At 41.1% G+C, this 25693-nt stretch overlaps 1 protein-coding gene across 3 annotated transcripts in view; it reads left to right on the top strand.

Annotated features, from left to right (window-relative positions):
- CDK19 (cyclin dependent kinase 19) overlaps nucleotides 1-25693 on the top strand; it is a 1741514-nt gene that overhangs the window by 1162969 nt on the left and 552852 nt on the right. For all 3 annotated transcript variants that reach the window (XM_044066618.1, XM_044066628.1, XM_044066639.1), the window contains exon 10: nucleotides 5470-5567. In XM_044066618.1, the coding sequence (XP_043922553.1) occupies nucleotides 5470-5567 (98 nt within the window). The remainder of the gene's footprint in view (nucleotides 1-5469; nucleotides 5568-25693) is intronic.

Below are 25693 nucleotides of genomic sequence, written 5' to 3'. Positions count from 1 at the left end.
AGTTCAGGAGATATGCACAGATGGCTCACATCTGGGTTGGGGAGCTGCCATGGTCAACCTCAGAGTACAGTGTACTTGGTCAGACTACTTCAGACGGGAGCATATCAATATCATGGAAGTGAGAGCAATCTTTGCTGTGAAAGCCTTCCAACATACTCTATAGCAGGGTCTAACGCTACAGTTCTGTGGTATGTGAACAAGTGGGGGGAACAAAATCTTACTTGCTGTGCAGACTTGCACTCTAAGTCTGGGAGCTGGTGACGCAGCAGGGAGTTTCTCTGCAGGCAGTATACATCCCTTCATCCCAAAACACTCAAGCAGACACCTTGAGCAAGTCCATGTCACAATTCCACAAATGGATGCTTTACAGGGATGTGTTCCTGGACATAGTCCACAAGTGGGGTACACCAAGATAGATCTGTTTGCCTCCCTTCCAAACAGACAGCTTCCATATTTTGCACCAGGCTACCCAGTCCCCAGACGAGGGCAATGGACACCTTTTCAATCTCATGGAAGGGGATGTTTCTCTATGCATTCCCCCCTTCCCACTTGTTCAAGAAGTCCTACTGAAAATCCAGCAGGACAAACCAAAAATCTTGTTGGGGAGTCCATTTTGGCCAAGACAGCATTGGTTTCCCCTCCTTCTGCATTTAGCCAGGGGCAATCATCACAAGTTACCTCAGAGTGGACCTTCTCAAGGACAAGGGATCCCTAACCCATCCCCACCTAGAGTCACTGAACCTCACACTGTGAGTGTTTTGATCCCTTACAGACACCTTTACACAGAGGACATGCTTTTACAGTCCTGCAGGAGGCCAGGAAACCTAATACCAGGAGATCTTATTTGTCTGAATGGAAAAGATTCTCCATGTGATGAATACAAAGACAGCTGGACCCTTTTCAAGGTGAAGGTCCCTTGGTACTGTCGTATCTGTGTGAGCTCTTGTATACAGGGTTGGCATATTCCTCTGTTAAGGCCCACCTTGCTGCAATTTCAGCTTGTCTGCCTCTTGATCCCCCTTTAGCATCTTGGCTACTTGAAAAGTTATTGTTAAAGGGAGTACTGCATCTCAAGCCCCCCAAGAAGCTGGTTCCACTCCCACAGGACATGAATTATGTTTTAGAGAAACTCACAGCTGCCCCCTTTGAACCAGCATCTAAAGCTTCTCTGAAACTCTGTACTTGGAAAACTGTACTCCTGGTTGCCCTGATATCAGCTAGAAGAGTGTCAGAGCTACAAGCCCTCATGGCAATACCTCCTTTTTTCACCTTTCATAACAGTTGGGTGACCTTTAGAACTAATTCCTCCTTTGTGGCCAAAGTGGTCAATGAGCTATCCTTAAACCAATATATTCACCTGCCCACCTTCTTCCCAGATCCACAGAATGACAATGAGAGTCTTGCATTCCCTTGATGTTCACAGACAGCTTAGATTTTACCTTGACAAGACCAAGTCAATTAGGAAATCAGAACAATTGTTTGTCTCCTTTCATCCCAGGGCTCTGGGAGAAGCAGTGACAAAACAGACTTATCTCTGCCTGGATTTCCAGGACCATTGCCTTCTGTTGCACGTACCATGTAAAACATTTAAAATCCAAAATTAAGGCTCACTCTACTATGGCTGTGGCGTCATCTGGAGCCTTCTTCAAGGGACTGGGCAATACTTCCATTCTAGAGGCAGCTAAATGGACTTCTGTCCATACCTTTACCAAACATAGATTGGATCACATTTCCAGATCTAGAGCAGGATTTGCCAGGGCAATATTTCATGGATTTCTAGAAAACCATTCCAAGCCACCTCCCTCCGCTTACCTTTGAGCTTTGGCACTCACCCCAAGAGTTTAGGATACTGCAACATGAGAATAGAAGGGCATAGAATAGTTGTGTAAAATTTTACTGTAACCATAGATGTCCTTCTCTTCCATGTTGCAGTACCCCCCCTTCTTTTCAATAAACTGTCCCTTCTTGGATGGCACAGGACTTGTACAGCTATCCTGGGACTGGGGTCCAGCTGGGTTCTGAGGAAAGGTACATGCAGATATCACTTTTATGGCCCACACTCCCTCAGCCAAAGTTGGACATCCCGCTTACCTAGCAGTGAGTAGCAGCTTTTGTATACTGACCAGATGTGACATTCAGGTAGTAAGCAGAGGATAACCCAAGGGTTTGGAATACTGCAACATGGAAGAGAAGGACATCTATGGTAACATTTTAAATAACTATTCTTTCTTCAACTTCTCAGTTCAGTGGTGGCCTTGATGACCCTTGAAAAAACAGTTTATGCCTTTCCCCCTCTGCCTCTCCTCTCCAAAGTTCTACTAAAGATCAAACTGGACAAACCAAGGACAATACTCATTGCACCAGACTAGCCACACCAACACTGGTACCCCCTCTTGTGCATTGTCACTGCTGGGACCATGGCACCTGCCTCAGACCCCTTCCCTGCTGTCCCAGCAGGAGGGCCAGATTCTGCACCCCTAGCTTCAAACCTTGAGCCTTGCAGCCTGGCTAATTACATGAGCTCTCCGTTACCATCCCTCAGTAAGCAGGTGATGGATGTCATTCTGGAGGCAAGGAGGCTTAGTACTAGAAAATCCTATCCGGAAAAATGGAAAAGATTATGTTCCTAGAGCCAAACTCAGGGGATGGCCACAACAGTGCCCAGTTTACCGCACATTCTTCAATACTTAACCGAGATGCTTCACAAGGGCCTTTCCTTTTCATCCATTAAAATTCATGCCTCGGCCATTTCAGCACATTATAATACTGAGCCCACCCCCCTTCTCTCAATCCACTGCTGAAACAATTTCTCAGAGGAGCCAAAAACTTAAGACCACCCAGGAGAGCCCCTACTCCAGCCTGGGACCTTAACTTTGTATTGGAAAAGCTCACTCTACCTCCCTTTGAGCCAGCTGCAAATGCAGAGATGAAATTCCTTTCTTGGAAAACAGCCTTCCTTCTAGCCATCACTTCAGCAAGAAGGGTGTCTGAATTACAGGCCCTCATGGCAGTGGAGCCTTTCATCATCTTTCATGCGGACAAGGTGTCCCTCGGGATCAATCCTTCCTTTATGTCAAGGTGGTATCCAGTGTGGCCTTTAATCAGTCCATTCATTTGCCACCCTTCTTTTCTAATCCACAGAACAAATGGGAACAAATACTGCACTCCTTGGACGTGCACAGACAACTTAGATTTCACTTGGACAGGACTAAGCCTCTCAGGAAATCTGAACAACTATTGGTTGCCTTTGCTGCAGGGGCAGAGGGGAAGACCATTCCAAAGCAAACCATTTCTAAGTGGATAGGCCATTGCATTCATTTCTGCTATAAGCACCATGGAAAACCTACTCCACAGAGGATAAGACCATTCAACCAGGGCTGCATCTACCTCTACAGCCTACATACCTTCACCAAGCATTACCACTTGCCAATTTTTTCTAAATCCAGAGCTGGTTTTGCCACTGTAGTCTTGCAGGGCCTAATAGCTGGTCCTAATGCTCTCTAATTGCATCCTCCCTTAGCTTTGGGAATCTACCCAAATGTAACGACTGCAACAGTGAAACATGAAGAACATAGTACGGTTGTGTGCACTTACCATAAATGTAGATGTTTGAGTGTATTCACTGTTGCAGTCCTGGTTACCCTCCCTTCAGCCCCCTGACTGCTATTGACTGTACCTCTCCTTTTGTTTACTATACTTTAAGCGTTGTGGTGTATTTGTTTTTTGTTGGCGGTGTAACCTTGTATATAATTGCTTCCCATTATGGGGCCACCTGATATCTGGGGCAAGTAAAACTGATGTAATGGCGTCGGCTGCATGCTTTATACCCCTGACTACCTGACGTCATATGAGACAGCAACCGATGCAGGACCCAAGACTTTGATAATCAGGCCGACTGAGGGCTACCTGCAAGCAGATAAACCAAATGTAATGACTACAACAGTGAATACACTCTAACATCTACATTTATGGTAAGTGTACACAACTGTACTTTCTGGTACCCTTATTATCCATATGAATCTTCTTAGACCTGTCTTCTAAGTCATCTAGTTTTCCTGTTTGCCATTGTAGCTATTTTTCCTGCTACTATCAGCCTTCTACTGGGTTTGCGCACCTCTGATCTCAGTGCTGCTCTGCCCTGTTCCAGGTCCTGGATTACTTATTTCAGCTTGCTTCTCTTTGTTGATTGCCTGTTTCTCTCAATTGGTTTACATCCTTCAGTGACTGCTGTCATCTTTTAGAACAGTTTATAAAGTTGTTCTTCCTGTGAAGCTGCTTTAAACTTTGCCAGCTTCTGCTCCCTTTTCTCCAGTGATTTCTCTTGTTTTTTTTATGTTTTTGTGTCTGGAACTAGTTGATTTTTTTTCTTGACCTTTGTTCAGAGCTCTGAGCCTTAGCAGCAGTCTTGCTTGGCTCCTTTGCAGCCTTCACCAATGACTGAATTTTACCCAAATTTATAACTTTTATTCCGCAGCAGGGCTGGCCACTTGGATTGTCACTGTTGAAGTGACATCCCTACCCCATGTGTAAAAATGGGAAAAGGGATGTGTATGGATGGATTGTAACTTTTATTATTTATTTTCTCCTTCTTGAAGCAAGAGATTGGGAGCTGTGATGTGAAAAGTTAAAATATGTCCTAGTATCCCAAGTGAAGCTGTTAAAGATGGGCCGACCTATGGATATTCTTCCTTCAGTTTGTTCTTTTAGTTTATCTCCTTAATGGATGAATGGGAACTTGGAAACGTCAACAGCTGTTAGGTACAGGTTAATGTAAAATTAATTAATAATGTGATCATGTTAACATAATTGTAAAAATCTTGCTTGAGATTTATTTTTTAATGGTGTTTTTGCCCCTGTGCTTGCCAACCATCAGTCCTCTCCTCAGTTGGATAGTGCTCCTTTGTTCCTCCTCTCTGAGGATAACACCCAGAATTGAGGAAAACCTATCCAAGGGAGCCATTATTCAATTAGACAGGAGAGTACTTTGTGGTCTCACCAGCATCCTGGCAATGAAAACATACAAATGTCTAACCTCACCCACTGGCTGTGGTGATGAGTGAACCACATCACTTTGTATGTGTGCACTTCAGGTACTCTAAAGGCTACTACCCGTTACTGGCTTAGTGAGCCTAATTGCCCTCCACTGGCTGCCCCTCCTCCATGGGATAGTGTCAGTATGTATGGTTGTTTATGCCCTTCCCACAGTCATCTCAGCCAGCACTATCAAGTGCCTAAGTGGCCAGTCAGAACTTTATCTCACTGAGCCATTAGTGCTGGCACTGAGGTTCAAGTTCTTGAGACAGTTGTACTGTCTCACATAGTCCACACAAACTTTGGTTTAGGATTCTGCAAAAAATAGTAATACCTGTCAATATCTTAAACACTGTGTGTTTGATTTTGTAAGTATTTGCTAAATTCTTTGTCTGCTTTGTACTCTAACTTGTTTTTTTTTTCTCTTTTGGAACATAGCTGCAAAAACTCCTTACTATGGATCCCACAAAGAGGATTACTTCTGAGCAAGCATTACAGGATCCTTACTTTCAGGAAGACCCACTGCCAACATCAGAGTATGTATATTATTTTTGTATATTATCTAAATTTTGAGAAATAAAAATCTGAGGGCACACGTGCTCTAACAAGAGTGTCACTGAAACACATTCAGTAGCTTCATTACTGTATACGGCCTGGTGTTATAATAAGGGTGATTTTGAGAATTGTACAGACAGTTATTGGTCTCTTCAGATACAAAATGAAAGCAGTAAGCAAGCTTTTTAGTTTTGGCATCTATGTTGGTATTCTCCCAGGTATGTTTTATACTTCATTACTGTACTCCGCTGTGCAGTAAAAATGGAAAGGTTAAGCTTAGCAAGTTGAACTTGTGTGCACCAGAAAGGACTGCTGCACAGTTTGTTAGTAAATGAAAACTCAAAGGATATTTATGTTTTTATTTATGCTTATCACACCGGATCAGTGATTTCCTTGTTTGTAGAAAAAGTAATAAAATTTGCTTGCAAATCCTGTAAGACACAAGGGAAGATATTCAGATCCAGAGTACTTGCTGTGTAGAACTAGTGCACTAAGAAGTGAGTGGGATTATGCCCAGCTGCCAGTTCAGAGGTGACTTCTTAAAGCTACAAAAGTAATGTCTTATTGCATACCAAACACAGAACTGGTGTATAGTACTTTTGTGGGTAGTTAAATCACATGAACAAGTAGTAGCATCATTTGTAGATGGTAACACTAAAACCAAAGCTGTCTACGGAATCTTTGTTACATCGGAGTTGAAGATGTGCACCAACAGAATGAGTTTATTGTGGATCATCTATGGAAACGGGACTTGTTGTCCTATAGCCACACTCCTCTGTTACATGTAGATACATAAACTTTAATCAGTTTTCTATTGTGCCTTCTAGCTAAAGTTATTTTTGCGACACTGCAGCATCATAAACTCTCCTACAGCCACATATATGTATAATATGAACAAGCAAGTACAGGTACTGCATACAAATCCATTATAATTTTTATCATGTCCCCTATATATATATATATATATATATATACTCTGTATGTTGCTGCTGTTGTAGCACAACAGACCCATGTGTATGGAGTGCCAGGGAGAGGTAGTACCTCTGATGGGCGAACGTGCTCTTCAGAGTAGTTCATCCACCTTGGTCCTCACGTGACGCTCAGCTCTCACCTGTGGCTCCTCGTAGCAGTTTGCATGCAACAGCGGCCACACCATGGGTAAACGGCTTCAACTGGCCGGCAAAACCAGGTGAGGGTAGCCGACAGGTTTGTAACCCTCAGCGAGTTAGGGCTTGTCTATCTATGCATTCGAAGACTGGATCCCGCAGACTGCGCGGAGGAAATCACCAGACTGATTCAACGGGCAGGAAAGCGGACTCAGCAAAGTGATGTGGAGTGCAAATAGGGCCCAGTGAGACACATTAGGACACTGTTGGGGAACCACTGCATCCCGACCCATTTCTAGTCATCTCTACTATGTCCTGCCACTGGATCAAGATAGGCTGGGATGACAGAGTGAGACTGACTATCTGCGCAACTCTCTCTCACTCTAATCCATTTCACCCGCAAGTCAAGACATCACCCCACCCCACCCCAAGTCCTGTGGCGATGGGCGAATGAAGAAGCAGCAGGTGCGGATACACTGGAAACTGTAGCCACAAGCTCACACACAGGCACAGCCCAGGGCAATGGGTCATTCTCTCTACTGGACTGAAGCAGCAGTAGAGTTCGGCAGCCCCGGGTGTCTGAGCAGACCTATTTAGAGTCGCTCTGCTTACCACCGCGGTCTGAGAAAGGGACTAGAAAAGATGCCCTAAACATAGCCTGCTTCATCCTACCACTGGCCTGTTTGCCGCGGCAGGCTGGGATCCCAACCATGTGGTCGAATCACAAAGAAAAAAACATCGGTGACTTTGCTCACTATTGGCACATGGAATGTGCGCATGCTCATGGATAGCAGCCCTCTGTGAGACAAGATTCGCAGAAGAAGGCCAGCTGACAGAAGTTAAAGCCGGTTATACTTCTTTTTTTTTTTTTTGGGAGTGGCCCCAGCAGCAATGAACATTGTGAAGCAGGAGTGGGTGTCACCATCAGATCTAATCTGATTAGCAAATTAGCCAGCCTCCCTAAACGATTCAATGACCGACTCGTATCTCTGCGGCTTCCACTCAAAGGAAAGCACCACTCCACCTTCATCAGTGTATATGCCCCCACCATGACAAATCCAGAGGAAGTTAGACAAGTTTTATGAAGACTTGGAGTCCCTCATAGCATCTGTGCCCAAGGTGGCTAGCTCATCATCTCAGGAGACTTCAGTGCCAGAGTTGGTGCAGACTACCAGACATGAGAGGGTGTCATTTGGAGGAATGGAGTCGGCAAAGGTAACAGCAGTGGTCATCTACTTCTGAAGACCTGCTCAGGTCATGACCTGTTGATCACAAACACAATCTTCCGCCTACCCAACAGTAACAAGATGTCCTGGATGCATCCACGCAGCAAGCACTGGCATCTCATTGATTGTCATAGTAAGGAGAGGGGACAGGCAGGATGTTAGAGTGACTAAGGCCATGTGTGGCACAGACTGCTGGACAGACCACAGACTCATCCTCTTAAAACTCAACATGCACATTCAGCCTAGGTGGCACCTGCATGGGGAAAAAGACCAATAGGTGCTTAAATTTCAGCAAGTTAGAATAGCACTCTGTGCACCAGAACCTCAGGGAGGACCTCTACAATAAGCTTGACCAACTCAGCGTTGGCACCAACAGTGCAGAAGAGGACTGGGCAGCCTTTAGGGATGTGGTCTACAACACTGCTCACGCTCATTTGAGCCTGAACACATGCAAACACCAGGACTGATTTGATAATGATGAAGATATTCAGAGGCTGTTGGATAAGAAGCATGCAGCCTTCAGATCCCTCCAGCAAGACACTACATCTGTCTTCAAGAAAGCAGCCTATAACTCCATCAAAAGCAAGGTGTAAGCAAAGTTCAGAGAGATGCAAGACCATCTATGGGCCACAGTCCTCTGGAACATTACCAGTGCTCAGTGCCGATGGGTCCACCCTGCTTACTGACAAAAAAGCCATCCTGGAAAGATGGGCTGAGCACTTCAACAATGTCCTGAATAGGCCTTCCTCTATCAATACCGAAGCCATTGACTGCATGCAGCAAGTAGTCATTAACACCTCCCTAAAATCTCCAAAGGAATCTGAGGTTAAGGAAGCAATTAAGCTTCGCTCCAATAGTAAAGCACCAGGCTCTGACTCCATTCCTGCTGAAATCTACAAGACAGGGTGACCAGTCTTGTTGCAGAAGCTCACCGAGCTCTTCCAGACCATGTGGCAACAGGAAGTTATCCCTCAGGAGCTAAAGGATGTCTCCATCATCCATCTCTGTAAGAGAAAGGGAAACGGGCAGTCTTGTGACAACCACAGAGGAATCTCTCTCCTGGTCATTGCCGGCAAAATCCTTGCCAGAGTCCTCAACTGTCTCATTCAACACAAGGAAGATGGACACCTGCCAAAGAGTCAGTGTGGCATTAAAGAGGGACGAGAGACACTGGACATATTTGCAGCATGTCAAATTCAGGAAAAGTGCCAGGAATAAAACAGGGACCTTTACACAACGTTCATGGACCTGACCAAAGCCTTTGACATTGTCAGTAGTGAGGGGCTATGGCAGATCATGGAGAAGTTTGGGTGCCCAGGCAAATTCATCAGTATGGTGTACCAGTTCCATGATGGCATGCTTGCTTGAGTACTGGATGATGGAGACTCCTCTAATGCCTTCCCAGTCACCAACGGAGTCAAGCAAGGCTGTGTATTGGCACCCATGCTGTTCAGCATGATATTCTTGGCCATGCTGGCAGATGCTTTCTGCAATGATGAAGAAACAAGCATCAAGATTAGATACAGGACTGATGGCAGGCTGTTCAACCTGTAGAGGCTACAGGCCAAGACCAAGGTTGAAGAGGACTTTGTACGCAATTTCCTGTTTGCAGACAACTGCGCACTCAATGCTGCCACAGAGGCCCAGATGCAGCAGAGTATGAACTGCTTTTCCACTGCTTGCAGAAACTTAGGCCTCACAATTAATACCAAGAAGACTGAGGTTTTGCATCAGCCCGCAGCACAGAAGACTTGTGCAGAACCAACTGTCACAGCTGAAGGTGAGATCTTGAAGGCTGTTGACAAGTTTACATACCTCGGCAGCGCACTCTCCAGATTTTGTGAACATTGACGATGAGGTGGACACATGCATTGCCAAGGCAAGCTCCGCATTTGGACGTTGTGGGAGTCAGTGTGGGAGAGGAGAGGCATCAAACTGTCCACAAAGCTGAAGGTGTACAAGGCAGTCATACTGCCCACGCTACTGTCTGCCTGTGAGACATTTGTAATTTGTATGAGCGTCATGTCAAAAAGCTGAATCGCTTCCATATGAACTGCTTAAGAAGGCTGCTGAAAATTACTTGTCAGGACAAAGTTCCATACACAGTTGTCCTCTCTCAGGCTGGACTGCCGAGTATCTACACCCTGCTGAGGAGAGCCCAATTCAGGTGGGCAGGCCACCTTGTACATATGCCAGACGCACGCCTCTCCAAGAGACTGTTTTATGGTGAACATGCAAGAGGCAAACGCACACAAGGTGGGCAGAAAAAGTGCTTCATGTACACACTGAAAGTCTCTCTGAAGAGCTTTGACATAGTCCCGGACTCCTGAGAAACCCTAGTGCAAGGCAGCCCCTCTGGTGAAGCTGTGTCAGCAAAGGTGCTACCTCCTATGAGCAGAGCAGGTCCGCAGAGGCACAGAGGAAGCATGAGCTGTGTAAATCCACAGCCAACTCATTGCCAACTAACTCAAATGACCACTTATGCCCAACGTGCGGCAGAGCTTTCCAAGCCCGTATCGGAATGATCAGCCACAGACGGATACACCGTACTTGGTTAACCTCCTTGACGTGATGTCACTGGACATCGTTGACTATGGATGAACAGCAGCAGCAGCACAACAGACCCATAACTGATCTCAAGAATGTGTGTGTGTGTGTGTGTGTGTGTGTGTGTGTGTGTGTATATATATATATATATATATATATATATATATATATCGCCATACACACACTACTATCAGAATGACAAGTGAAGGTTCAGCGAACACAGGAATGCTGAGCAGCAGTTGATTGATTCCTGTATTGTTGACTTTCAATTGAGCGAGTGTCCTTTGCAGTGAATGCCACTGTGCATTCGCTGATATGTGGTGGTTGATATAAGTAGAGATTGAAGTACAGTGTGGATTGGAAAATTTATCCCTTGCCTTGCAGCTGTTCGATCTTGCAGTTGGAATATGTAGTTTGCAGGGGGTGTGGGGGGTGCAGGGGGGGCTTGCGCCCCTTCAAAACGTTCGTAGCATATAACTGGCAGTGTAGGTATTTTCTGTAAAGTCGACATTCCTGAGTTGTCGACTTTCTTTAATTCTCACTTTTGGTTATGTGAACGGTCGGCTATTGGAATTTACGACATTTTGGGTCGCATATATGAACACTCACACTAGTCAGTTGCAAGATTTTGATAGTAGACCCTATATATATATATATATATATATATATATATATATATATGTGTGTATATATATATATATATATATATATATGTATATATGGGTTACATGTTAAAAGATCGAACGACTGAAATATCGAACTGCATATGGTCGAGACCATATGATCGATATTTCAAAAAATCGATCTTTTAACATGGTGTAAAAAAAAAAAGAAATTATGTAGAACACTGTAATGCAGGGGGGCAAGCCCCCTACACCCCCCCTACTTAAATATACCAACTGCAAGATTGAGCTACAGCAGGGAATAGGAAAACTTCCTGTTCCACTCTTCATTCTCAGTGTAGCGCGATCTCGAAGTTAGTATATTTAAGTAGGGGGGTGTGGGGTGCAGGGGGGCTTGCCCCCCTGCCATTACAGTGTTCTACATAATTTATTTATTTTTTTTTACACCATGTTAAAAAATCGATCTTTTGAAATATCAAGCATATGGTCTCGACCATATGCAGTTTGATGTTTCAGTCGTTCGATCTTTTAACATGTAACCATATATATATATATATATATATATATAGATATATATATAGATATATATATATATATATATATATATATATATACACACACACACACACACACACACACACACACACACACACACAGTAGATATAAAAAGTGTACACTTCTCTGTTAAAATGCCATGTTTTTGTGATCTAAAAAATGAGACCACAGTAAATAATTTCAAAACATTTCCCACCTTTAATGTGACCTATAACTTGTACAACTCAATTGAAAAACAAATCTGTTAGGGGGGAAAATATAAAAAATAAACGTACAATAAGCTAGTTGCATAAGTGTGCACACCCTCAAACTAATACTCTATTGAAGCACCTTTTGATTTCATTATTGCACCCTTAAACTAATACTTTGTTGAAGCACCTTTTGATTTAATTACTGCACTTCAACATCATTCAAGCTGAAGTGAGATGCAAATGAAAAGAGGTATGCTAGAATTGGTAGTGAACACAGCACAGTTCAGTAACTGTGTGTACAAGCACTGTTAGTAATTGTCCACGTTGCATACAGAGTCGCAAAATAACACCAGCTACTTGGCCCTTGAATTGAAATACACATAAAGTTGAGTACTGTACTGGAGAGAATTTGTTAAATATACTCTATGCACCATCCAGCAAAAATGTTTTGCTAGGACAGCCTCAAGAATCATTGCATTGGGACAGCAGGTGTGAATTTGATAAGCATGGTGATTGAAAACATGCAGTAAAAATTGTATAGAAGTAGCTTGAGAGGACATCAGTGAGTTTAACATTTTATCATGACCTGGTAACATATTTGTGTTGGTTTGAAAAATCCGTGATTGCTTAGCCTTATTTTGCTACATCTTCACCTCTTTTCCCAAGTGTACTCTACAAATGAACAAAGTGAAATGTTAATGCACAAACAATAGTGTACCAAGGGTAGGGCAAGAGGGGCAATCAGCTTGGGAGCTGCCTTGTCTAGGGTGCAATCTGCACTGAAGAAATCATTTTTTTAAATTTCCCTTTAAGGTAAGCAAAAATAACCTACACAGATGTTGTGAGACGCTACAGCATACATCACACCCCCTTTACGTCAACATGTGTACTGCCCCAAATACCTGTGATTGGCTGTGCAGGTGGAGGGACGGTGCAGTGAAGGCAGTCATAGGTCTTTGACTTTGGTGGCCACAGTGGGCAAAGCAATTTGCTGCTTCTTGCTTTATTTTTTTTTTTATTTAAAAATAAATCGAGCAAAGCATTTTGCTTGGTTTATTATTTTTTTAAAAAAATCATTCACTGTGAGCATGCTATGACTCTGTTGCTGCCGCTATAACTTTATTAAAAAATAAAAGGTTTTTGCTTGGCAGCCTTGCTAGTTGCTACTGGCTTTGTTTCATTTGTTCATTTATCCAGTTCCACTTGCTTCAATGACTGATACCAGGCCAGCAGTCACACACAGACTCAGCAACCATTTCTTCAGGTAGTATACCTGGTGGCTACTTCACAGTAATTGTGGTGGGAGAGGGACAAAGGCCAACAAATAGGAACAGATTTTAAGATATATTGCTTTAATAAATGTAGGAGTTTGCTATAATAGCAATATTTGTGTCCATCATGTTTTCAGAGAGATGTGATGGCTGAAACTCACATGCATTATCATAGTTTAGTGACTTCACGTTCACAATAATGTTGGAAGGAGTGGGACAAAGACCAAAAACAAAATAGGGACAGATTTTAAATATTAATTTTATAACCTTAAGCTTGGTCTTGGCATGCATTTTCTGAAGGATGTGATTGAAGTCTGAAACTGAAATGTGTAGTAACTGTCTTCACAATAACGGTGGTGAGACTCATTTTAAATATTGCTTTTGTAATTATAGAAGGCTATTAGAATAGGATTTGTGTTAGCAGAGATTTTCTGCAGGATGTGAGATGTGAAGTCTGAAACTCAAATGTATGTCATTATTTAGTGACTTCACAATAATGGTGGTGGAACAAAGGCCTAAAAATAGGGACAGATGTTAAATATTGCCTTAAGGCAGGATTTGTGTTAGCATGCATTTTCTGAAGAATGTGATTGAAGTCCAAAACTGAAGTGTATGTCAGTACTTGGTGACTGTCTCCACAATAATGGTGGGTGGGACAGAGTCCAAAAAGAACAGTTTTTAAATATTGCTGTTATAAAGTTAGAAAGCTGTAGCTTGCTAGAATTAACAGGTTTTGTTAGCATGCATTTTCTGAAGCATAAGACATATGTCTGCCATTATCACCGGTGAAAAACGCAAATGTTATGAGTAGCAGATTAAAAATGAGGCAGTAATCTGGACATTTAAGAGGTATGGTAGGCTGACTGGACTGCTGGATGTGTCAAGTTAAAATGTAATGCAAATCAATGTAGTAGTTTGGCTTAATGGCTTTTTTATGTAATTATCTTTGAGAAACAGGTGAATAATTACCATTTATATAATGACCATGATTATAAACAGGTTAAGATTTATAATGTAGATTTGCCGTGTTTACTTTAGGGGAAAAAAGTATATTCATTTGCATTCTCTTATTCTGTCAGTGAGTCAAATTAACGTGATGCTAATGTTTTAAGTGCTCTTGAATGACCCCTGTCTGATTATTATTTGTGGAATTGTTTACCTATAAGTAAACCCAGACCAAAATCTGGATATCAGTTCTGTGGTGGACAGAACTGTGTGTGAAATTAAAATGTAATACATAAATCCAGTTTGTTTTTGCATACAACCAAATTACCTTTTTTTTGGAGAAATTGTTGAAGAATTGCACTTAATAAAAATGACAGTAATTAGAATGTATATTAATTCATATTATCTTATTCAGTTAAGGACTCGAGTTAACAGTACTGATGTATTAAGTGTCCCTGTCTGATTATTTACAGATTTGTCCCCAATTCCAAACAGAAGAAAACTGATTTGTAATGTATACATATCATAGAGGCAAAATATTGTGGTATCCTCCTGCAATTGCTGCCTGGTTATTGTGCATCTGTTGTTGCTGTATAGGGGAGATTGGGACTTTTGTGGCTGCTTTTTTATGGTGTGGATAGATACAAGTGTGCATAATTCACCAAGGCTTTATCTATTAGTTGATTATTGTTTTTATTCATTAGTGGGATGTACAATTTTTCAGTTACTGTGTGCAAAAATAAAGTAGTCATCTTCTATATCATCGCATATGTCTTGCAGGACTATATGCCACATAAAGTCCATGTATACGTGTATATATATATATATATATATATATATATATATATATATATATATATATATATATATATATACATACATGTGTGTGTGTGTGTGTGTGTGCGTGTGTAAATATATATAAATAAAGGAGAGTAGTATTGCTGAATTTGAATTCATCCTCAAGTCTTGGTGAGTACCTACACAAGGTGGACGTTGTTTTTTTACAAAATCTCACCAAGACATCACTGATATATAGACTGTATTTATATAGCATATATCATGAACAGAAGTAGGTCAGAAATTAAAAAAGATAGCTGGGTGCACAAGACACAGGATAAAAAATTGTCCAATCCTGGTAGGCACACTGTTGACAGGACTGGAAAAAATGACAGTGTAGAATCCTTAAAATATGGAAACAGTCCTACAATGAGGCTGGGCCTTGTTTGAGAGTGAAGTAGCAGTCCACAAAAATCTCAAAAACTGATACCCCAAAGAAGTGCTATAAAGATAATAGAGTGGACTATTGAGGATAAGAAAGAAATTGTGTATTGTTACTATTGTGCAAAAAGCCCAGAATTTCCGGACAAGATGTACAAAAAGATTGAGAGAGAAATTAGAGGAAAGAAAAATTCTTCCACAAGAAAAACTGTCAGAAGCCTCAAATAAAAATTTGTGTTAATTAATGCAACAGATTTGTGAAAAACAATCTACAGACCAAGAAACTTTGATCTATTTGGAAAAAGAAGCATCTGATGAAGTGCGTAAATATAAACAACAAAACCTACACATTTTTGAAAAGTATAAAAAAGAAGTATGGGCATGGGAAAGAACGAGAGATTTGATATGGTGCAATGTTTATGCAAAGGCGAAAGCCAAATTAATCAGTATAAAGAAGGCAGCCCCAATGATATTAAACGAGAAATACAGGCAAAGACATCCAAATATGGAACATTTCACAATAAAAAAATCACAAAGAGAGAATGTAGGAAAGAAGATTAGTAAAGTAGAAGTTAAAAAAAAAGAAAAGAAGTTGAAGTTATGGAGTGCCTGCGAAGTGAAGGATTTGGTGTAGAAGGTCTAACACAGGTTATATCACAACATGATGGAACAAGTCCCCAAAGTAAGGAGAAACAGGAAGATCAGGAGACATCTGAAGAAGAGATATAGACATGGGAAAGAAAAAGAAATTTAATATGGTGTAATATCTATGCAAAGGAGAAAGCAAAACTAGTCAATACAAAAAGAGCAGCACCAAAGGTATTTGAAGTGAAATACAGGCAAGGGAATCCAGACGTGGAAAACTTTACAGTACAAAACATAAGAAGACAAAGAGGAAAAGTAGAAAAGGAGATTAGTAGTGGAGAAGTTAAAGAAATAGAAACTGAGGTTATGTAGTACCTGCAAAGTGAAGGGTTCAGTGTAGAAAATCTAATTCAGAAAGCACCACAACAGGATAGAGCAAAGGACATCCAAATTAAGGGGAAACCAGTGGAATGGGAAGCAATTGGTCAGGTGCCATATGAAGATATTTTGGAGTCTTCCACAGGAAACTAGTATATATGTTAACCTGAAGCTGGACAGCAAGGGAGGGAACAGGAAACTGTGGAAACTCTGACACAGTCAATGTTGAGGAGTGATAGGCCATTGAGTTCCCATTTGACAGCGCAATGGATGGCGCAGGATGAAATTGAACAGAATGTGCCACAGGAAAAATGCTATAGAACTTTCTATAGAACGCCCACAGGAAATGGAAAACAAAAATGTGCTCTCAGTTTAGAAGAAAATGAGCTAAGAGAAGATTTGCTTGATTTATCAGAGATAGATAGACCTATTAAGATCAATGAAAGAAATTGACTGCAGAAGGTCAATAAAACCCAGAAAGTTAGAAGTTTGATAAAACAAATGAACACAGTAATTAGGACACCTTAGTTAGTTGTTAATTCAGTTGCATCCTGTATCATGTATCCTGATAGTCCTACCACAAATACACAGGGTAGTGAGGGAAAAGAAGGGGAGAAATTAAACTGAGAAAACTATAAAGCAATTAAGACAAGAAGTGCCACTGTTAAAAAGAGGGAACAGATAAAAATACTTAAGACAAATGTGATAAAAGCTTTGCACAGTATTAGAACAGTTCAGGAGCTATCATGCACTGTTGCAAATAAATTAAATATGCCAGCACAGGCAGAAAAACTTAGAAGATACTCAGATAAATATAAAGAAAAAGTACAAAATAAGCAATTTATTGATGACCCAAAAAAGTTTTATAGAGAATTTGGAAACTGGGTAAAAGGAATTGAAAGACCACCAGAAAAAGAAGAAATAAATATATTTTGGAGAAGTATTTATGAAGATCCTGTGGAACATAACAAAAATGCAAAATGGATAGAAGAAGTAAAAGAAAGAATAAGAAGTTTAAAGGTGCAAGATATGAAAATGGATGATGTAACAACCAGAGAGATTGAAACAAAGTTAAGAAAAGCCTCTTGTTGGAAAACTCCAGGCCCAAACACAGTACCTATTTTCTGGTTAAAAGTATTAACATCTTTGCAGGAAGATTTAGCCATGAGTAAGAACTATTTGTATGCACACCCCAGACAGACACCAGCCTAACAGCCGGAAAAACAGTGCTCCTACTTGAGTGAACCGGCAAACTTCCCTAAAAATTGTAGACCAATAACTTGCCTTCCGACGAAGTGTAGGCTGTACACTGGAATTGATGCTGGCAGAGTTTATAGTCATTTAGAAGAAAACTTAATTATCTCAATAAAACAAAAGGGCAATAAAAGAAAGTCCCATTGAGCAAAGTATCATTTGTCGTTAAATAAAGTCATAGCGGAGAACTGTATAAAGAGGAAGAATCTAAGTATGGCATGGACTGACTACAAAAAGGCATTTGATAGTATCCCACAATCATGGATAAAAGAGTGCTTAAAAATGTATAAGATGCACTCTACACTGATCGACTACATTGCATTGACCATGAAACAGTGGCTGATGACTTTGCAATTAAGCCATGATAAAGGACAAATTATTATCCCAGGGATAAAAATTCGAAGGGGGATATTCCAGGGTGACTATTTGTAACCACTGCTATTCTGTCTTGCCTTTAACCCATTAAGCTGTCTACTTAACAGCTTAGGCCATGGCTATAATTTGGCTCCTAGAAAACAACAAAGTGTAAGACTTCTGATCTTCTCTTTGTTGATGATTTAAAACTAAATAGCTCATCGGATGAGGACCTGAAAGCACAAATACAAGTTGAGTTTTTCAGATGATATAAGAATGTCATTTGGTCTTGATAAATTTGCAAAAGAAACCATTAAAGTAGAAAAACTGCTGCATCAAGAAACCATCAGTTTGGGACAAGAATGTGATATAAAAGAACTTGAGCAAGAGGGAGTGTATAAATATTTGGGAATTGATGAAGGATCAGCAATAAAACATGAACAAATGTAAACAAAACTTGGTAAGGGATACTTTAGAAGACTTAAAGTAATCCCGAAAACAGTGTTGACATCTAGGAACAGAATTCAAGCTATAAACCAATTTGGTATTCCCGTCCTAACTTAGTTTGGAGTGATTGACTGGCCCCAAAATGTGTTGGTTAGATTAGACAGGAAACAAGGAGGATGCTTTATGCTCACCAAATGATTTGTAAAAATCAGTGCATACCAAGATTATATATATTCCACGTTCCGAAGGAGGGATGGTCCTCCTTGAAATAATTACATGTACAGATCTGCAGTCATGGGACTCCACACACCTGCTGACCTCACAAGACCCAAATGTAGTGAAAGTTTTGAAACAAGAGGAGAATAAACTTCAGAGATGACTTCTCTGCTTAATCTAGCAGAAGTATATCGGTGTCAAGCAGGAATGGAAATCAAACCAGAAGTAGACAAAAATCAGGTAGCAACTGACTGTGCCAAAAAACAAAAGAAAGAATATATGAAGGACCAGATGAGAAGGCGCAAGAAATGTGGAAAATGTGTAAATATAGTTGCAAGTATAGAAAACTTCTGGAAGAACCTCATGTTGATCAGGAACGAACGCAGGAATGGTTAAAGAGAGGTGAATTTAAACTAAGAGATGAAAGGTTAATATTAGCAGCCTAAGATAGTGGGCTACGTACACACTGGTTTACAAAGTCCATTGAACATGTGGGAGAAACAGACAAATGTAGGTTTTGTAAAACTGAATTGGAAACAGTCGCACATCTAGTTGCTGGTTGCGACACATTAATGGAAGAAGGACTGTATACTGAAAGGGATAATAATGTGGTGAGACTGTTGCACTGGGAATTGTGCAAACATTATGGTATTGAAGTGGCTGAAAAACACTGGAAACATGAGCCACAAAGCATCATAGAAAATGGTTAAGTCTACATCCCATGGGATCACCCATTAACAACAGTTCAATAGATGCTAGAAAACTGGATATAGTGGTCCATGAGAAGAAGACAAAAGTAGCATTCATCATTGAAATCACAACACCCAGCAACTACAGTGTCTTGTGTACAGAGAGGCAAAGTCATAAAATATCAGGATTTGCAGGCAGAAACAAGAACAATGTAGAAGAAAGATACCCAGACAGTTCCAATAGTAGTAAGAGCAACGGGTCTTATAAAAAAGAATCTACAATCGTATTTAGATACGTTACCAATACATGTAACCTCGTGCAAACTTTTTTCTTGTTTATGTTTTTCATTCTCACTACTGCAGTAGCCTATGGGTAGTATCCTGTCAAGGACATGGCAGCCAGCCAGCACATCAAAGCTCAAACTCACCTCCCTGTCACTCACTCAGGCTACTGATAAGTTGAACTATCTTTGCAAGGAAGTATATCAGCAATCAGAGTGAGTTAAATGCTCAGAATTTTCCTGCCACCTCAAGGAGAAGCATCTGTCTGTCTCCAGAAGAACAGCAGTCTGTCAAAAACATTGTCTAACAAGTTTAGGGACCCCCTACTCTTATAAATATCTATTGAATATTTGTTTTTTTTTCTGATCTACCATAACGTTTTTTTTATTTAATTTGTGGTTTGCCACCTTAAGAATATTGGCTTTTGTCAGTGACATTTCATACATGCTTCTGCACTGTTTATTTGGTTTATTTTACAATTTTGTGTGAGAAAACTGTGATTTTTATGAAAATGCAGGTATTCCGGCTGAGCTTTTACAGTCGGAATGTGTGTGTGTTTGTGTCTGTTACAGGTTTTAATGGAATTTAGAATGTTTTTTCCTTTCTGTAGTAGTACATGTTCTGTGATATTTCTGACTAAAATATAAGGTCTGATGACACGATTTTCAATATACTGCTTGTATTTCTAGTGTGGAGAGATTTTTTTTTTCTTTGGGAGAAGGTAAGTGTGCTGTTTGCTCACTAGTCAATACTTGCCTTCTCCCATTGTTAGTGTACTGGCAATCAGGTTTCTTTTTTGGGTACAGCATGGATAATATTCCCAGTCCTCCTCTTTCCATTCTGCTTGTACCTAAAAAGAAAAAAAAACAAGAAAAAATACTGGCTCACCGTATGGTTAGTAACTCTGGCATGGTAAAAACTGTTCCACAGACCACTTGTCTGTTGCCTCAACTCCCTCTGAGGTGAATGTAATGGCAACTGTAGACTGAGGGGTTAGACACATTTCGGAGACTGTTCCACGACCTGTTACAGGTATGGAAGAACCAAACACATTAGGTATAGGAGTTATCTTGTGGAAAAAGACCTCTTGCCAGGGATATAGGCTAACCCCTGGCTACTTTTCCAGTAGGGATATTCCTAGAAAAACAGAAGCAAAAACTTAATTACAGGGCAGATGTGCAGACTGTTTCTATGTATATGTCTGATGTTATATCTTTGGCTAAGAGTGTTTTGCAGTCTGTCAGTTCTGGGAATTGTTTGCCTTATCATAGTTCTGGTGCAAGTATTGCCAGGGAATAGTATGTGTTTTCAGATGATGAGGATTGTAATAGACAGGAGCAATTCCCCTCAGGAATCTGTCACACAGAACTCCCACACTTTAGATAGTGAACCTGATGTTAATCCTTAAGTTTTTTTCTTTCCTTTCCTGAAGCTGTTGCTAAATTAAGAGATGTTTTTATTTGGAAGAAAACAGAGGCTCCCCCAGAACTGGATAGATTTTATGATCTATTAGAGGTTGAGGTTTCTAATTTTGCACCTATTCTTCCATTTTGCTAGCTCTAGAAGACGCTTCTAAAGCTGTCTGCAAGGCTCCTGACTCACTGGCTACAGTTCCAAATAAAGATGATAACCAGTATTGGGTCTCTTCAGATTATAATTTTTTTTTCTCGACTGTTAGCTGACCCTGCTGCAGTAGCTCCAGCAATAGGCTACCAGAAATCTTTGGCTTCTTCTAACCCAGTACCATCTGATAAAGAAGACAAGTGGCTAAACAAGCAAGGTAGTAGACTCTTAGCTTCTACTACATTAGTCTTTAGATTATCAAAGTATCATGGCTACAGGATAATTTGCTGCTTCATTGTCTTCAGAAGATAGGTCATATGTGAATCAAAAGTTTCTATACCTATTAGAAGTGCTTATAATTGTATGAACAGTGTGTCTAGAGCTTGTGCTTCTGCTTCTTCTGTGATGTTGATTTGTTTTGTTATGCAATCCAGAATTTTTCTGATCTGAAGTCTGAAATTCTGAATTCTCTTCTTAGCCTGAATCTGGTATTTGGGTCTGCGCCTACATAGATACTTGAAACAGTGGAGCAACAGAGGTAAAGTGATGCATGGAGTTTCTAGTTTTTTCTAGATACTCGAGTTACTGTAACAAGGACACTTCCCAGTCCTTTAGAAGGCAGAACAAGTAGGAATCCCCAGCCTAACAACAAGCAGGCCCCCAAAAGAAAATGTCAGGAGGATAACTCTTCCAAACCAAATAAAAGTAACTTTTCTAAAGTCATGGTTCGCTAATGAATGGCGATGTTGAAAATCTGATCACCTTACCCAACACCTCCTGCCACAATTTCCTACCTTTCTTACACCAGTGACCTTCAAGGTTCTTAGTTCATGATATTTTTGATACCAAAGGAGAAGCATGCTTCGAGACCTGTGTTAGATCAATCTTTATGTGAAATTCCAAAACTGAAGATGTTGACCCTAGTGCTTGCACTTGTCCCAGACCATTGTGTTATGGAAACGGTGGGTATTCAGTAAACACACTGCGTTACTAGCATATGGGTAATAATACCCTTCTACAGAAGCTGTGGCAGTCTGTCAAAGCTCAGAACTTTTCCACTGCCTTTCTGTGAAGGTGAAGAACTAATCACTTGGGAGGACCAGAACGGCCCTTCACATTCACAGACCAAACTTTCGGTTTTCTTGTGCCAGTTAGAAAAAGGTATCTTAGATTATTGCCTCTTTCACACTGAGTGATTTCAACTGCAGAGCCTGGATAAGAAACATCTTTTTGGTTTTATGTCCTCCCTCTGCCTTTTCTGTCAGTGATTGAGTGTAGCATATTCTCCTGCTTTGACTTTTTTTGCTGATTAGCAATTTTGTATATGCTTCTGGTTTCACTTTGATTAGCACAGTTAAGGCCTGTTGATTAAAAGCTTCATCTGGAAGTTTTGTCAGGAAAACTTACTGATATTGTATTTTTTTTGTCTTTGATGGTTATAATTGAGTAGGATTACAGCATTTTAAATTCTGTTTTTTTGTTTGAATTGCAGTTTTGCTGCCATTTCTGACAGGAATTTTTCATCAGTTTGATTTATTTCTTGTCTAATACTGTTTTAGGCTGTATCCATTCATTTTGATTTAAACTAGCCCTTTGTGTTTTTACAAAACTGGGGAACTTTTGTGCTTGGAACTGTGCTATTGAAACTGTCATTCTAGTTAGCACTGTCTTTAGAGTAATAACCCCTGCTGAATTAGGCTTCAGATTGCTTTTGGCACTATTGTTCATGATAAACATTTCTGACAAGAATTTTTCATCAGTTTGATTTATTTCTTTTCTAATACTTTTGTATGCTGTATCCATTCATTTGAACTGAAACTAGCCTTTTTTAACAAAATCAAGGAACTTTTATTCATGTATTTTGTGCTTTGAACCATGTTACTGAAAATACCATAATTTTCTCAGTGCAGTGTTCCGAATAGTATCCCTATGGAAATAGTAATTAGATTGCTATTTACTTGAAGAATGGTGAAATTTGTTTATCTTCTTACTGGGCTGACCATGCAGCCAGTATTTGATATTGAGCTGGCTAGATGTTCATCATGTTACCCTGCTGCTGTCCTCACACTTGGGTTATCCTGTCATCAGGCGGTCCCGCAGTCGGCCGGATTTCCAAAGTCTTGGTCCGACGTCGGTTGCTGTCGCCTCATCCCTGACGTCAGTGCACCAGGGGTACATATATTGCAACCGACGTCATTTTCTTCAGTCTTTCTTGCCGTGCGATGCCCGAAGCAGAAGCAGTTCGCAAGTGCTGGTCGGCCGACTCCTGAGATTTTCGAGTTCGAATTTCAGACCGAAGTCTTCTATAAATCTAAGTACCCCATTGGGGAAACTTTTCTTGCCTCAGACCGATGTCAGAAAAAGTTAACAATTGTATTTCTTGTGGGAAGCAAATACCTCATAAGGATTTTCATTCTTATTGCATACCTTGCCTAGGCCCTGATCACGACGTCCCTTCTTGTCATTTTTGTGCTAGATTTAATAAACGTACTATTAAAAGACGATTTGATTTCGCACAACACTTTTTTGGTAGAAAATTTAACTATAACATGCCGTCGGAGCTACCGACTACCGGCGTGCACAAAAAACGCAGGGACAAGGACCGACAGCCCAGGCCTAAGCCCGATTCCAAGGCCTTGGTTGATGCGGTCTCCGGTTATCAGTGAGGCTCCGATGCAGCCTCTGACTACCGCAGTTCTGGAACTCGAGACCGCTACAGATATTTTGTCGGAATGTACTAGGCTGATGCAGCCTTTTACTTCAGGCCCTACCGACGATTTACCTTCCAAGGACGTCGGTACTTCTGAAACGCCATCGGTTTCTGAAGGCGTTTTCAGACCGACGACTCTTACAGTCAAAATGTTTTCCAAGTCGAAGACTCCTAAATCGAAAAAGGCTTCACTTCAGTCTCCTGTTCAAGGCCCTATGCCTAAGAAACAGATTCTCAAAATGGCAGAAGATTTGATATCCCTTATCAGGGTTTCACAGCCTCCTCCCGACAAAAGGCCTAGACAAGAGGAAGATTCTGCTTCCTCTGAACAACTATTTCTTCGGATTCCTCTGGGGACCAAGACTATTCCTTCTCTCCTTATGAAGATTCTGATGCTGAGGAATCTATTCTCTCAGCTTCCCCTCCAGAAGATTACTCTTTTGGGGAAACTTTACACACTATGAGGGAACATTTTCACTGGGAAGGTCAGGATTACTCTGATTCCAAGAAAAGGCTGAGAGAGTTTCTTTTACTCCCCCAACACAGACCTCTAGCCATTCCTCCTGTTTTGGACATTGTGGATGATGTCTACTTAGAATCCAGTTTCAACCCTGACTCTCTACCTCCTGCCCTGGCCAAACCTGACAGATACTGCAGAGTTCCTTATTCCCACTAATTCCTTTGCAAAAGCCCAGTAACTGACCCAGAGACTATCTCCCAGGGTCCCAAGGGGGCTAAGGCTTCCATGGCTAAAAATCCAGTACCTTCTGAAAGGGATTCAAGAGCACTAGACAGATGGGGGAAAAAGGTTTACACCTCAGCCACTTTAGCTATGAGAGCACTAAACTGTCAATTTCATATGCTTAAGTATCAGCAATTTCTGATCTCTCAGTTAAAACAAAAGATAACCACCTTACCTCAACAATCTGAAATTAAAGAAGTACAGGATTTGTTGCACCCCACCGAGCAGGTGGGCAAACATACCTTACAATGTGGGTTTGATTCTTTAGAGGCCTCCTGCAGAGCAGCTGTCACTGGATCAGTTATACGTAGGCATGCCTAGTTAAAAGAACAAAGTCTGCCTGATCATGTTAAAGCAAAACTATTAGATGCTCCCTTACAGCAGGATGTTCTTTTTGGTGTTAAAGCAGAAGAAGTTTTAAAGAAAATGGAAGATAAGGCGAAATCAATGCAGACAGTCAAAGATTTTCTACAAGTACAACCCCCTTGCTTCAGCAGAAACTGGCCAACAAAAAATTGGTCCTTTCCAGCCACTGACGGGCCTCAGAGGGGTAAATACAGGCGCCCAAGGGGCAGAGGACAACCACAAGCTCAGTATAAGCCTCGCCAAATGGGGCACTCCAACCCAGAAGGGAGGAGAAGACAGGTCTCAACCCACCAGAAGGCAAACTCAATGACTTGCACCTCAGCTGGCCAAACAAAGCTCTTTTGTCAGCCCCCTTGGGGGGGGGGAACTAGCACTATTTGCAGACAACTGGCACATGGTCACAAAGGACAAATGGCTCCTAGACATAATTTTACGAGGATACAGATTCCACTTTCACACCTTTCCAATAAAAAGAGGAATACCAAACCTGCCACAAAATCAAAGGGCAGAGGCTCAAAAACAAATTACAGCTCTCATGGCCATGAGAGCCATTCAAAGGGTACCAACTCAAGAGCAAGGCCAAGGATTTTACTCAAAACTCTTCCTAGTACCCAGGAAAGAAAATGCTTGGAGACCAATTCTGGACCTTTCTATTCTAAACACTTACTTACAAGTTCCCAAATTCAAGATGCTAACACTACAGCAGCTGCTTCCCATGTTGGGCAAGGAAGCATGGCTGGTAACGTTGGACCTCAAAGAGGCATACCTGCATGTCCCTATCAGACAAAGTTGCAGAAGATACCTCCGTTTCATTGCAGGTTCAACCCATTATCAATTCT

Source organism: Protopterus annectens, chromosome 1.part0, assembly GCF_019279795.1.
Source record: "Protopterus annectens isolate FY-2018-M chromosome 1.part0, PAN1.0, whole genome shotgun sequence".
NCBI lineage: Eukaryota > Metazoa > Chordata > Ceratodontiformes > Protopteridae > Protopterus > Protopterus annectens.
The sequence above is the reverse complement of the archived record's forward strand: the minus strand, read 5'-3'. Positions and strand labels throughout refer to the sequence as shown.